Below are 14,675 nucleotides of genomic sequence, written 5' to 3' on the forward strand. Positions count from 1 at the left end.
TGAATAATTTTTTATTTTGGTAAACCTTCTCCAGGGTAAAAGAGCACACAATCTTACGCTATTTTCTTGCTTCAACTTTCTATTTCAAAAATTTCGACGTAATTTCTAGTAATAAGACTAATCTTCTTATCATGCTTGCCCTCGTAGGACCAAAAAAGTAAAGAACGAGTTCTATCACATGGTAACCAGAAGTAAAAAAACAAAAAAAACGCTTAAACAAACAAAAATGTCAAAACAGGAAGAATCACTATTTGTCTCTGATTCAGCAATGACAACATTTCGACTAACCTTAATTATAAAAAATTGCGGTGAAAATATTTTTACAGGAATTTGGAAAATAGCCAGAAATCTCTCAAAAATGGTGTCGGGTTGAAATGAAAACCGTGCCATTGGAATGATCATAGCCAGAAACCGTAATTAGAAGAATTACCCCTCCCCCCTTCATCTTGACAAACAAGAAAACCTCCTTTTTCACATGGGAAACAGTGATATCTTTTTTTATTCTTGTAACTAGTGGGACGGTAAAATATCATAGAGATATGTTTAAGGACCCATTTGAAAAGAAATTGTTATGTCTATTGCCAGTTGTAATTAGCAAAAGATTAAATAAAATGTTATTAAATAAAATGCAATTTTTGACAAAGCAAATTGCTATATCTTGTGCTTTCTTTGAAAGGAAATTCCTATATCTAGTGGTTCTTATAATTAAGAAAAGATTAAATAAAATATTATTAAATAAAATAAAATTTTTGAAAAAAAACTGCATCTTCATATACAAGATGATGTCATATTTGATGATGTCAGTAATTAATCCGGAAAATCGATATTTTTATCCCAGACTGGCCACACCTTAGTCAGATCCAAGTAAGTATATCTTCGTAAGATAATAGTTACCTCAGTACAATGTTGATGATACTCTCTTCTGGAAACTAAGAATTTGAGATCAAATTACTCTGTGGTAACAGTTAAAATGAACAAAAAAGGAAAATGAATACTCAAATTTATATGGCCAAATCTACATTATTTATTCGATTGAGCATTGTACTTTTTTTCTACATATAACATCGCTTCTTAACTGCCTTTTTTCTACGTAGAGACTTTTACCATAGTAAGTCGAACGAAAACAATTATGATATATTTTTTTAATATACTTTTCTAAAGTGTTTTAGATCATTACCAGAAATGACCTTGTTAAAAACTGTGCATGCCAGACACAAGTCTTCACTACCAGGTACGAAGATGAGACCCGCATGTTCCACGAATACATTGACTGGCAAATATGTCGTAAATACAAAAACTAGATATTTAAATAGTCAGTAGCACTTTATATCTTTAGATCCAAAAAATGCATTTAAACATAAATTTAGCTAGCCTTGACATTTTATGTGACGACCTGTTTATTACGATCATCCTAGAAGAAAGAAAAAGAAAACAAAGAAATTATCAAACGATGTTCAGCTGGAAAAACAAGACATGTTACTCATGTGTGACAACAGCCACTCATTTGTGAGTGATTGTTGAATGTGTGATGAATATTTAGGTGTTTCAAGGTCAATGGTAACTTTATTTTATTCTATTTTTTTTCTTTTTCATTGTTGCAACAATTATGGATTTCTTTTATCATGGCTTTCTTTATTTCTCTTCTGCACTAGTAGGGCGCTGGAACATCCTAGAGAGGTTTTCAAGGTCAACTACAAAAGCTGTCGATGTCAATGGTTCTCTACCTTATGTGAATAAATCATTTTATAAACAGAAACTTCTTCCAAAGATCTTTTCATCGATTTGCAGCAGATGACACAAGAAATATTGACAGGGTCTTTAACGACATAGAAATTATTCAATTTTTTCTTTCAATCCTGGTAACAGGACGGAGTCAATGGTTTTGCATGTCTTTCGATGTGATCTTGCATACATGACCCTTCCTTGGGGAATATGAGATTAAGATGCCCTTTTCTAGAAGAAAAAATTTTTTTCATGCGGAACTTTACTCTCTTTCACGGGAAATTTGTTTTTTTTCCTTTTTGAGTAGGTCATTTAAGTTGATTTACAAACGAGCAAGTTTTCCAAAAATTTTCAGAATGTCTCCGCAAAAAAAAGGAAAAAAGTTCGCCCACAGCCTGACATTACTTACTTTTAAATTTAACCAAAATACTTACATTTATTGAGTATGATATTACAGGCCTATATAGGAAAGAGGCAGAGCCTAAATCAAGTCCGTATTCTTCACATAGTTCTTCTAGAGACGGAATCGTATTCTTATATTCTTCAGGTGACAAAACAGTTACCAGAAAGTTTCCGAATTGCGTGAAGGTGTCCACGCACTGAAAAAAAAAGAATTACAAGCCAAACTTACCTTACGGAGCAAACAAGACATTACAAGCAAGTACTTGACCAGCTATCAGCAAAGTCATATTTTAGCATATTCTTCTTGCAACAACAAAAGCATAGGTGTATTAATTTGTATTTGCGTACGTACAGTTGAAATCAACACACCATCTAACTATTAACGCTCTGGTTTAGTTATATATTAACATAGACTGATCGTGTAATACCCTGTGTTATTATATAAAACAACATAAAATCGAGTTGTAATAAAGACACTCCTACATATTGGGGACTTTTTAATAAAAACTGACGTCGAAATATACATTAATTGAAAAAGTCAGAGTGATTATGCTGCAACAAGGAGATGAATAGAGCCTGATTTTCGTTGGAGCAACGGTGATTCGAGCTAATTATGGCTCTATAAATGGTGACTGAACTATTTTGATTTACTATTAATATGATGAAAAATGAAAGCATCATACGATGGACCTTCTACACCTATCCTAGACTTTAATATTATCCTGTTTCCCTGCTCTGGCAAACATGCCATACATCTATCCCGGATAAGCTACAATAGCTAGGGGACTTAACTCTTTTTGGATGCACCTAACACCAGAGAAAACCCAATAAACTTGTACCCACGCAGAGGCTGGTGACGCCTTAAAAAATAAGAAAAATTGGGACAGTACCCCCTAACTTTATAAAAAAAAGCGATATAGTTTATACATATTCTTCTTTTTCCCCGCCACTACGCATAGAAGAGGATATCTTAGAAACTTGGGAGAGGGCTACTTCGATTCGGAATGGATAGTTCTAGCACCCTTTTAAAGATTCTCAAGTGATACATAAATGTAAAAACAAATTTTTTTCCACAAAACTGCATTTTGGGATGTCATGACGTCATGACCAGTTCGTAGCAAATATAGTGGTTCGCTCTTAAGTATGTTTCAGCTCAGAAAAAGCCGAATATTTTTTCCTGTAAGGGATGTATATGCATGCATATATTTCAAGATTTTATACTTCGAAACTCCGAAGGATTCATTTAGTTCAGTAGATGAGAAACCCTTTTCATGCCCTCCCCCAGTTCCGAACCGAAAAATTTAAGCCAGCATCATGGTTGCAGGAGTAGTTACAATTTAGTAGATACCGAACGAACTACAGCCCGTAATAATCGAAAGTTTGAAAACGTGTTTTGAATAAGAAAAAAAATGTCAAAGGAGAAAACGTTTCACTTAAATAAAGAGATGGCGTTATCAATGTTTAAACTAAAGATCACTGTCTAGTAGAGTCTATAGTCAGTTTAAAGGTGAAATTAAAGAAGGGTAGCTATCACACTTTCTGGGTAGTTCTGACGTTGATAGACACAAGAATGAGGATTTCAGAAGAACTTTCCAAGAACAGTTGAATATGAAACTGAAATTTCGACAAGGTAGAGGAAGGATGGAATAATTTTAACAAAATTGCTGGTGAAGCAACATGAAATATCTTAGGGATTTAAACAGAAGGACATATGTTTCAATTTGTCAACCGTTTTTGTAAAATACAGTAAAGAAAGGTGTAAATTAGAAACACTAATGTTAGAAATTAATATATTATTTACTGAACTCAGAATACAAAGGTTATATTAAAAAAAGTTTAACTAGGAAATGATGCAAATACCGCAATAGCGTTGAAATAGTTATCACGAATAAATAGCGAACAGTTCAAGAGCGAACCTTATAGCGAAGGATAGACTTGGTGCGTTGTTAACAACTTAGTAATCCTTAGCTATATTTTCGCCAGCCTTTATCTTGAATCATCGCGATTCACTATTTCCAATGCAGCTGTAATGCCTTTTTGCGGTAAGTGCCCTTTCTTCGGGGCACTGAGTAGGCCTAAAGGGCGATGTGGCTTCCATGTATTATTCTTTTCCCCCTTTAAGTAATATTTCTTAAAGAGAGGTAGGATCAGCTCTATTAGTCCAAAGGAGCACAAGTAAGACACTAGTTCCTCCTTCCCACAAAATCTTGTTTATATTACTTTTAAATTTGAAGTGAGTAATGATTAACATTCCTAAATCACTGTCAAACGATATTCCTTTATATTTAGAAATTTATTTTGAAGTTTTTTTTTTTAATTGTCGGTTATAAGGAAGTCATAGTCACTCTTTACGAGGTTTGTGCCAACACCCAAACCATGATATGGCATCTTGTTCTGATGATGTCATGTTGACAAGAATGGAGGGACCTCCTCCCTCAAGAGTTCAGATCAGGCATGGAATCTAGAAAGCCCATACCAGGACAATTAGGCTACTTTTACTTTTCAAAAAGTTTGATTATGACAAAATGCCTGGTAGGGTTAATGATAACAAGAATTTAACCCCCCCCCCCATAGGGTCACAATGGGACTATATTCTCGAAAGCAAAATTATAATCCTATATGATACCCTTTGTGGAATTTGGTTGAGAATCTTTGACTCCTGAAAGATGTTTTGACAACGAATTACAATGGTCCTTTTTCAAAACTTGAAAATAAAGGAGACACGTCAGCGACATCAAACAGTTCGAGGTAACGAACATTAAGTAAGGAGTGACTCCGCCCAATAATAACGAATAGTTTCAAAACGTAATTGTTACAACAATAGATACATTGAAAGAATTGAATTTTTATGCTGATTCTAAATATATAAAATATACTAAGTTTAATGTTTCCCATCAAAAGCTACGAGCCTGAGAAAATCTGTCTGATTTTCGAAAAAGTGCGACAAAACTCCCCAAAAAGTCAAGCGATTTTAATGAAAATCACACCACCAGCTACAACATATCAGAGAACACTACTATATAGGTTTCAAGTTCCTATCTACAAAACGTGGAATTTTATACTTTTGCCAGAAGAAAGATCAAGGATGCGTGTTTATCTTTTATTTATTTTTTCAGAGGTGATCGTATTGAGCCAATGGTCTTAGAAGATCGGGAGAGCGCTCATTCAAACAGAAATAAAAAGTCTTAGTGCCTTTTTCAAGTGACCAAAAAGATTGGAGGACCACTAGCCCCCCTCCCCGACCCTTTTTTCCCAAAGACAACCGAACACAATTTTGAGACAGCCATTTGATTCAACGTAGTCGAAAGGTCCAGTAACTATACCTTCAAGGATGCCATAGTCCCCATCCCCCAAAATGTATTTTCGACGTACCACCTTTAATTAGCTGTTGTTTTCTTAGACCACATTGCCTTTCCATGACGAACTAATAAGCTTTCAATTTGGGATAAATCCATTTATTTAGACAGTGAACTCCAGATATTTCGATCACATATCCAGTGACCGCATTCAGTAGAAATACTAAAAAAAAAATTTTTTTGTTAATTATTTCTACTGAAGACGGTCGCTGGATATGTGATCGAAATATCTGGACTTTTGTACCTTTTTTTCACTTTCTAGTTAGATTTATCCCCATTTGAAAGCTTATTTATCCCCCATAAAAACAAACAAGTTTTTTTCAACTGAAATTAAAGAGCAATATTAAAACTTCAAACGAACAGAAATTATTCTCTACGTGAGGGGGGCTGCCCCTTCCTCAATCTCTCGCTCTTTATGCTAAAGTTTGACTTTTTGTCAATTTTTTTTAGAAAGACTGCTGAAACACAAGGGTCATTGAATTTCAATGAGAAGCATTTTTAAAGAACTTAGAAGACCTTACCGCAAAGAACGAGGGATTGAGTAGGGTATTGCACCCCTCATATAGGGAATAATTGATGTTCATTTCAGGTTTCTATTTTGCTCATTACTTTTAGCTGAAAAAAACTTGTTTTTTTTTATTATTTCCCTTGTATTCAAAAGGGAGATTTTCGACAGCGGTGTAGTTTCTATTTCAATTCGACGTTTATAATATTTTATAAGCATTTCAAGAACTTCGTCGACATTCTGAAAGATTTGCTCTCGTAGTTACAAACTTCTGTTCGATTGAAATCAATACTTAAAGTAATTTATAAAAAAATGTCTAGTGAGAGAAAATTCTCATTTGAAGCTAATTCAGGAATGGTAGCTATTATTTTGGTTTACTTCAATACTAAAAGCTTATTAGGAAATCAACTTTTTACAAAAAATTACCAGGAATATACTTTGGAGTCTACCTAGGAACTTACATGCCTTGTAAGTAACAAACTTATCATAGTCAAACACAATTTTGGGCGTCACAAACCAATGCAGCCAAAACTAGTTTCAAAAATCTTTCCACAGGGGTACATGGTCAAAAAACTTCTGAATACTTATTATTAAATTGATTGAATTCTTATTATCAAAGCTTGTTGGAGATACGAAAGATAAGGCTCATTTTCTGCTAATTCCCCACTATGTAGCATCAGAAAAAGGGCTGAAAAACTCCTCCTCCTCCTATAAAGTAATTGGACCTAGATTGCATAAATAAAGCGAGTAATGCTAATAGCACTAAAGCACAGCAATGTTCTATTTTTCTTATTTATCTTAGTATTGAAACAATAGCCGATTACAGGTTCGGCATGGCTACTGGTTCAAAGGGAGGGAAATGGTTGGTTTCTTTACTGTGGACTGCGGGCCGCTCTTGACTAGGAATTACTGAATTTGCTCCTGTATCTTTTCCTGTTTTTGTTCCTGTGCTCTTCCCTCCTGTGTTGCTTTGTTCTTGCGCTCCTTGTTTTTTTCCTGTGTCTGATCTTGAATTCGTTCCTGTTTTTGCTGCCGTTGTTGGTTCTCACGATCGCACCTGCGTAGAATCAAGGAAAAAAGATACAGGCAAGCCCTATCTCAAAATACCTCGCCCGAAGGGGCGCGAAAAGCCCAGCGGTTATTTTTCATCTATACCGCCTGCAGTAGATACTGTTTGATTACTGTTACTTCTTTGACTCAAAGCATTATGCAGGTGTATTTAGATACTAATAGCATACAATTTTTTTTTTATCAGGTTTCTGTTATTTTCATTTAAGACTTGACTGGCATATATGTAACACAGTAAAGAGAGAACTAGCATAAATAATATTTTTGGGAGCTAAAAAGGGCACTAGAACTTTCAGTTTTCAATCGAATGAGCCCTTTCCTAAGTTATTCGTTGCAATGTTAGTTCCTGTGTTTTGTAGTTTTTGCTTTTCTTTCTCTTCTTGTGATCATTACAGTGCTTGTTCTTATGGTTATCCCGCGCTGGTGGCTGCTTGCTCTAGTGTTTGGTCTTATGTTTGTATCTGTCTTTGTTGCTGTATTCCTTCGCTCCTTCGTTCCTGCATTCTGTTCCTGCGTTTGATCCTGTATTCTGTAATATTTTTGTTCCTTTTCTTCTTCCCACAGTGCAGCTTTATTCTCGTGCTATGAATTTTTAAGTACAGTATCGTTGTTATAGATTGAAACTTGACAATCTTATATTTTCACAGAAAAATTCTTCAAAAGCCGGGAAACAATTTAAAAGCCCGCAAAAGCTGGGTGAAAAACCAGGATTTGTTTTTTACTCTTTTTTAAGAGCGCCAAAGGGTATTTTTAATCAGACGCAGCGTTATACTTTCATCAAACATCTCCGGATCCAGAGCACAAAATATACATGAATAAGCTTTTAATTATAATAACGATCATAGCTATACGTTGCTACAGGAGCAGGATTCGGACCGATGATCTTCTGAATACAAAGCAAGCGTTCTGAATTTGTATATGGTATTGCGAGGCAGCTAGTTAGGACGTCTGTCTAATCCAAATCCATCCGAGTTTTCATCCCACTGATGACAAATTTCCACTATTGCCAACAATAGACCCCATTATCAAGCCGTGATTCTTCATAAGCGGATACATCACGAGTCTCTAAGAGGGAGGGGAGGGGTAAAAATAATCTTAAGGTGGAGATATTTAGATATATCAAGAATGTGAACACTAGTCCCAATTTTCCTGGGAGATGGGGTTATGTAAAACCATTTTAGGGGGGGGGGGGGATTCTCTTAATACGTGCATGTATAAAACCCTAACATCTACTTTTATTTAATGGTTTTACAAATATTTAGAGACTGGTATTTAGAAGTGGGAAGCATACTTACTATATTTCCAGGCCAGTATCTGAGACAGGTCTGATGCCAGTCAGCCATTCCAGTGCACCCACTATAAATACCATCTTCCAGTCGCCGTTAAAACGTATTATAGAATAAGACGGGTTAGTCAGGGCTGACCCATCCGTAATTTTAGTCTAAACGTTTCATTTTTTTAAATGACAGTGGAAATTTTCGATTCCTTTTCAGTCCTATAGCAGAAAGGGGGAGGGGGGGATTTCTACATGAACAAGCATTGACTCTCATGCAGAGCATATATAAGAAATTTTCAGGGGATCAATATCTTGGAGAGAACAACGGACGATGGTTAATAATATGACAATTCTAGAAAATAATAGATAAAATCGAAAGAATCGGATATTTCGAGGGGCCATTTGTCCCACAACCTTATAGGATTCGTGTCCATCCCTCTTAAGAAAACTAACAGATTCAATAAGACAAAAATAAGTCTTACCTGATCATAAAGAGCTTGTACAAGCTTAGCTTCAGCATGCAGTGTTTCACGATAGACTGTAATTTTTAATTGCTGTGCTATCAAAGAACAAAGAGGAACAATCAACTTGGACTCGACAAGGGCGTCTTTAAGTCTTTGTGCAGTTTTCTTTGGATTTCTTTGCTGATTGAAAAATCCAGCGGCCTAAAAGTAAAATATCAGTTGATATAGTTTCAGTCAAGGAAGCCTTCTCAGTTTTCCTTCATTTCTGAAAAAAAAAGGTTTGTGTTCAAGTCCGTCATTTTGGGCGTAAGAAAATGCGTTTCAAAACTTTACTTACAATTTAGAATCGTTGATAACTTGAAGGTTTAATCACTAAAATTCAGACCAAGTTATGACTGTCTGTGAATCGGGACTGAAAATTCTTATTGGTCACCTTTTGACGATTTTATATTGAAGTGGATCAAAATCAATAGTCCAGTAGATCAAACTATGAGACATTGGCTTCCCAGGCTAATTCCCTTGAACTGATTCCCTTACTTTCGAAATTTTTTTCCAACGTAAGAGGCAACTTCTTTACCTCCTAAAATTTAAATAATTTATTAATTTTTCTTATTTGTATATATGTTTCACGTATTTTTTTCTGTTTTGAGGTATTTTCTCACCTCCTCCCCCTCCCAACCAAAGTGCTTTGCACATGCCTCAAAACCTTTTTCATATGTGTCGAATTTCCTTTCAGAAGAGTCAAATGACGTGCTCAACGAGATGAAATCTGGAGGAGACACTGTTACTGATTAATTCACGTACTTTAAAAAAGATCTCCAGTGATACTCAGTCCTGGCTTTCAACTCTAGGAAATGAATGTATGATTTCTAATCTTCCCAAAAAAAAAAAAAAAAAAAAGAAAATTGTTTTCTAGAGACAAAATACACATAATTTTATGGATCATCTTTACAGAAGCCTTTAAAGGCTGCCTCACAGTAGAGTAGCTGAAAGTGTCCGCAGATATTTTACTTTCAAGTTTTCTATCCATCTTCCATGTATGTTTTGCTTCTTCGTTCTTTTTTTCACCTCCCCCCCCGTCATTCTCGAATTTACTAACATTGTACTTACAATAAAATTATTGTTATCATTATTTCACTAGATTATTGCTGGAGGTGCTAAACTACGGTCCCTAGTCTACTAAACTACGGACTTACGATATAACCAAACATTACCTCAGATCGCAGGAGCTCGCCGCCAGCCATAGCTTCTAATTGAACCGTGCTAATCTCATCTCCTTGCTCAACACCAGACATCTTCTGAACGATCTCTTTTAGCACAAGAAGAAAAACACTAAAAATAGAATGCTTAAGCTTTTTAAAGTACATCAATTATTACTAAAGAAATTGTTAAGAAAGTTAGATTGGCGTGACGGGCCAAAAATAAGTAACTATCAAGTAATTGACCATGTGCAAAATTGACCTTAATAAAGCAGATTAAATCAAATATTTCTTGTTTTATAGATTTATCTGAAACAGCGACAAATACCCTTTCTCAAGTCCAATCTGTTTGAATCTTCAGCCTTAGCCCGCTCCTAGAAATTATCAAAGATTTTAAATAAAAAGAACAGCTCAGCGGAAAACAAAGTCACTTGACGCCAATACAGCAGAATAAAGACTAGTTTCTTGACTATTTTTATCTCTATGGTTGCCGGTCCCTGACTATCTTAAGCAGCATTCAGATGCAAGTACAAGAAAACTTACATGCCTTGCTTAGGCATAGCATAGTGGCCATCCACTTGCTTAAGCATAGCAGTTCAGCTAGACATACGCGTGAACGCCACTCTTAAGAGCAGATGCTAAATATAGAGCAAAAAAGGCTTCCTGATTGACAGACATTTTTATACCGCTGTTCCTAGAGCTTTCAGATACAGCTTTATCTAATCATTTTATCTATTGACTTAAATCAACAATTTTGGGTTCTCCTTTATAATTTTATTTCAGCCAAATCTATCAACAGATTTGATCCTTGTGCATACTCAGGACTTGATCGTGTCATTCTCAGGTCATATGCCTTACTACAGTAAGTAACAATAGCGCAATGGTATGGGGTCAACGTAACTACATTGCGTGGATTAGATTTCTACGTGGATTAGATTAGAAACTACGATTAGATTTCCGTCACAGCTATTGATTGAATCTTACTCAATAACTCTCCTCAAAAAAGTCTACCATATCTTCCTATGCTCTAACTCTTCTTCTGATACGAAATAGTCAAAGTAACAAATTGACATAAATACCATACATAGAAACCTTTTTAGCTACAGAAGAAAAACTACATACAAATATACGTTATAACCCAGCATTCCAACCCCGGTAAGTATTATTGAACCCAATGCACAATAATAAATTTTATACTGTTAAATATATGTTCATATATTATTATGAGTGGCAAAGCTACATTAAAAAATGTGCTTTTTGCTGGACCATCTCGGAGAATTAATAAAATCTCAAAATTCATTCGCAAAAATTCAAAAATATTAAATAATAATAATAATATACACTTAATCCCTCGCCCCCCCAAAAAAAAATCTTTTTTCGGCTGATGAGGCCTTTTGAATTTATCTTTACGTTTAAAATTTTAGTTTTTAATGTTTTTTTGTTTAAATTTTTGTTAAATTCCAGATTAATTAGCCAAGGACTATTAAAAATTCGATTATGCCTCTAATTTTTTCTTTTCTTTTTGGTAGAATTTCCATTTTAGTCAAGAGAATTAACTTTATTCCCAATAACGATTTATACATAATAAAATCAATTCACAGACTGGCAGTTACATATAGTGAAATTGTTGATACATTGTTTTATAAGCCATCGCAAATAAATCTTATAAGCAGTTCAAAGAAGTTGAGAAATGGAGAGTTGGTAAACTGTGCAACTGGCAAGAGTTGGACATATAGAACTGGGACATATAACAGAACTGGTTTTAGACACATTATGTAAGGGTACTTACAATATTACAATAATTCGGTATGTTTTTGAAGATTCTTCTTGGTAGCAACAGGAATGTGAGACTTATACTTGAAAAATGTACAATATAAAAATCCCAAGACAGTGAGTGATTAGAAAAGTAATTCCCAAGATCCTAAGCTCAACACTGAAATGCCAAGATCTTAAGAAAAATTTGAAGAAGTGATAGCCCTTGTTCGTTATATAAAACTTGCGAACTGTCAAAGCTCAGGGGTTAGTGAAACTCGGGCTCCTTCCAAGTTCGCTCGAGACCATGGGCTCAATTCCAAGAAATAGCAGGATGTTTATATATCTACTCAGCATGCCGTGGGAAGGATGGGTGGATACTATAGTTAATGATAGAACTTTTACGGGAATTCAGAAGTTGAGAAGGTTTCTTTGTATATAGATATGATGTACGGGGGCTGGTAAATTTTATGTTTATAGTAAAATTTGCTAAATTATGCTTTTGTGACGCGCTGCACTGGGTTTCAGTGCATATTTGCTCGACATTTTCCCTTTGTCACTAAAACAATCATGCATAATAAATAAAAAATGACCAGATAATCAAAAAATACCTGAATAGCTCAAGTATTGAGACGGTTATGTTGGCAATAGAGCAACTAAATATTTACCCAGTACTAAAAAGCGACCAATTGGATATAAATACGATGAATTTATGTTACTATTGATTTCTGACGCCTCTCAACTTGAAATTTTCTTCTCAAATTCTAATTTTCCATCTGAGAGATTTTGAATTTGGCCAGGAAATCATCGACTTTCGATTAGAAATTATTAACTTATTAAATACATACAAGGATACAGGTGACTAAATAAACGAAGATTTACGAGACTTGATTTTGCATCTTCCGATACCGAAGGAATTTGGCAGCTGATAGAGATTAATTTGACTCCGTCCACACAAGAATATCCTGTACACTCAAGTCTATAAGCTAACACTATTTTTTTTCATCACAGGGGTACCAATCAATGAAAATGTAGGAGGAGAGGGGGGGAGCGGGACTTAGTTTTGACAATCTAAGGAGGACTATTTTTGCAGTTCTTTTTATTTTTCATTTTTTTTATGAAAAAGCCCATAAAAGGTATTTTAAACGAATATACCAAACAAAAGAATTTTTCAAAATCCAGATGGGGCAATGATGCAAGGGTACAATTTTCCCCTCCTTTCAACCCAAATTAGCGCCCCTATTCTGCAAGAAGATTAAACCCAAAACCAGCAATAAATCTTGTTTCTGATTTTGTCTTCACTTCTTTTGGACTCGACCTTGAACAATTATATTTATACTCACCTTTTTTTGGCTTTCAGTTGATTTTTCACAAAATGCAGCATTGGCTCAATTTCAATTGATTTATATTTGGCAAATATTTGAGCTACCATAGCCGTCACAGCTTTGAGCCACCGTCCTATAGACTTCCCATCCTCAGAAAAAGGATCCTTATCAGCTGCAAGAGCTTCAATCAGACAATAAACAAGGATATCCTGAGAAAGGCTTGTCAAGAACTTAAGGGAGTCCACTACTGGCGTGATCAGTTCAAAAACTTGAGCCTGATAAATGACCTATAAAAAAATACAAACAAGGGAAAAACAAGTCCACATCCCCTACAATGAAGGCTGTATCTATGGTTAGGAGAGAGTGTATGAACATTACTTTTGATACCAAAACTACACTAAATCACAGCAGTTTTTTTTCAATAGCTTTTCAAGAAGCGTTGGAGACAGTCAAAATGGCACATAAAAAATAGCTACAGCCGACCCTTCATGGGAGTGCAGGTTCGGTTCTAATATTTGAAATGATGGCTGCTAGAAAATGCTAAATATTCGTGTTCTACAAGAAAAATAATATCTATTTTGAAAGTACTTGAAATGTGTTAGAAATAAGCTTACCTAGACCACCATGTTAATGCAAAATACGCCCCGTTGATGGGCCACCAAGGGTGGCTCTTAAATGAAAAAGTAACCCTATACACAATTCATATTATTTGGATTCTGATTGAAAAATATAGCATATTTTGTCTCTTCTTTTTGTTTTTAAATCCTAAAAGTTAGGGACATTGGAAAAACAGTTGCTCTATACAAGCAATGCTTGTTTTTGGGCCTTTAGAATATTTCTTATAGCTGTTGATCAGATCTTTTTTTGAAAATTTCGCTTAGAGAAACATTTTTTATTTAGATCCCGAACACCCAACTTGATAAGGAATCGCATTTGAAATCTCGGAGGTACCCACAGTCCTTCTAGATAAGATTTTTAATTGCCTTCCAGGGTCCCATCGACTAAAAGTGTCCCACAAAAAATGGTTGGTTTCTCATAATTTAGCACTGTCAAGATGAATCGATCACCCAGAATAACTAGAAAATGACACTTCTTTCTTTATAATAAAAAAGTGAATTTAGAGGGGTGATTCGGGTGGGGGGAGGGGTTGATCCACATATAATTTTAAAGAGCTTCAATGTTTTCCCCTCACATCTTCTGACCAGGGTCGTATCCATGATTTTTTCGGGGGAGGGGAGAGGGGTTACAAAAAGATTTTTTCAGGGGAGGGGTGACAAAAAACTTTAAAAACGTATCAAAAATTTGTTTGTATTTATTTCGATGCGTTTTTACAAGTCAAAAAAAATTCAGGGGGGGGGGGGTTCAAACCCCCAAACCCCCTCCCTGAATAAGACATGCTTCTGACCTATAGCATAGACTAAAAGCACAAAAAAAAAATATGGTGATGGATTAATTTGGAAAATATTAACTTAAGATTACAAATTAACAGAAAAATTGATTACATAAAGAATTGTAATTATCAATTACAAAAATGTATCGAAGAAAATTTAAGAAAGTAAAACACAACAAGCATATTGTAACTGCACGGTATTATGACAATTTTAAT

At 35.0% G+C, this 14,675-nt stretch overlaps 1 protein-coding gene across 1 annotated transcript in view; it reads right to left on the reverse strand.

The window, feature by feature from the left end:
* LOC148945164 (THO complex subunit 2-like) overlaps positions 1–14,675 on the reverse strand; it is a 144,880-nt gene that overhangs the window by 75,481 nt on the left and 54,724 nt on the right. Inside the window, exons 11-14 of the mRNA XM_089099403.1 lie at positions 13,088–13,356; positions 10,008–10,125; positions 8,812–8,994; positions 2,157–2,321 (exon numbers count right to left, since the gene is read on the reverse strand). Of these exons, the coding sequence (XP_088955529.1) occupies positions 2,157–2,321; positions 8,812–8,994; positions 10,008–10,125; positions 13,088–13,356 (735 nt within the window). The remainder of the gene's footprint in view (positions 1–2,156; positions 2,322–8,811; positions 8,995–10,007; positions 10,126–13,087; positions 13,357–14,675) is intronic.

Source organism: Artemia sp. Qi Xiang Cuo, chromosome 13 (genome assembly GCF_049724085.1).
Source record: "Artemia sp. Qi Xiang Cuo chromosome 13, ASM4972408v1, whole genome shotgun sequence".
Lineage (NCBI taxonomy): Eukaryota > Metazoa > Arthropoda > Branchiopoda > Anostraca > Artemiidae > Artemia > Artemia sp. Qi Xiang Cuo.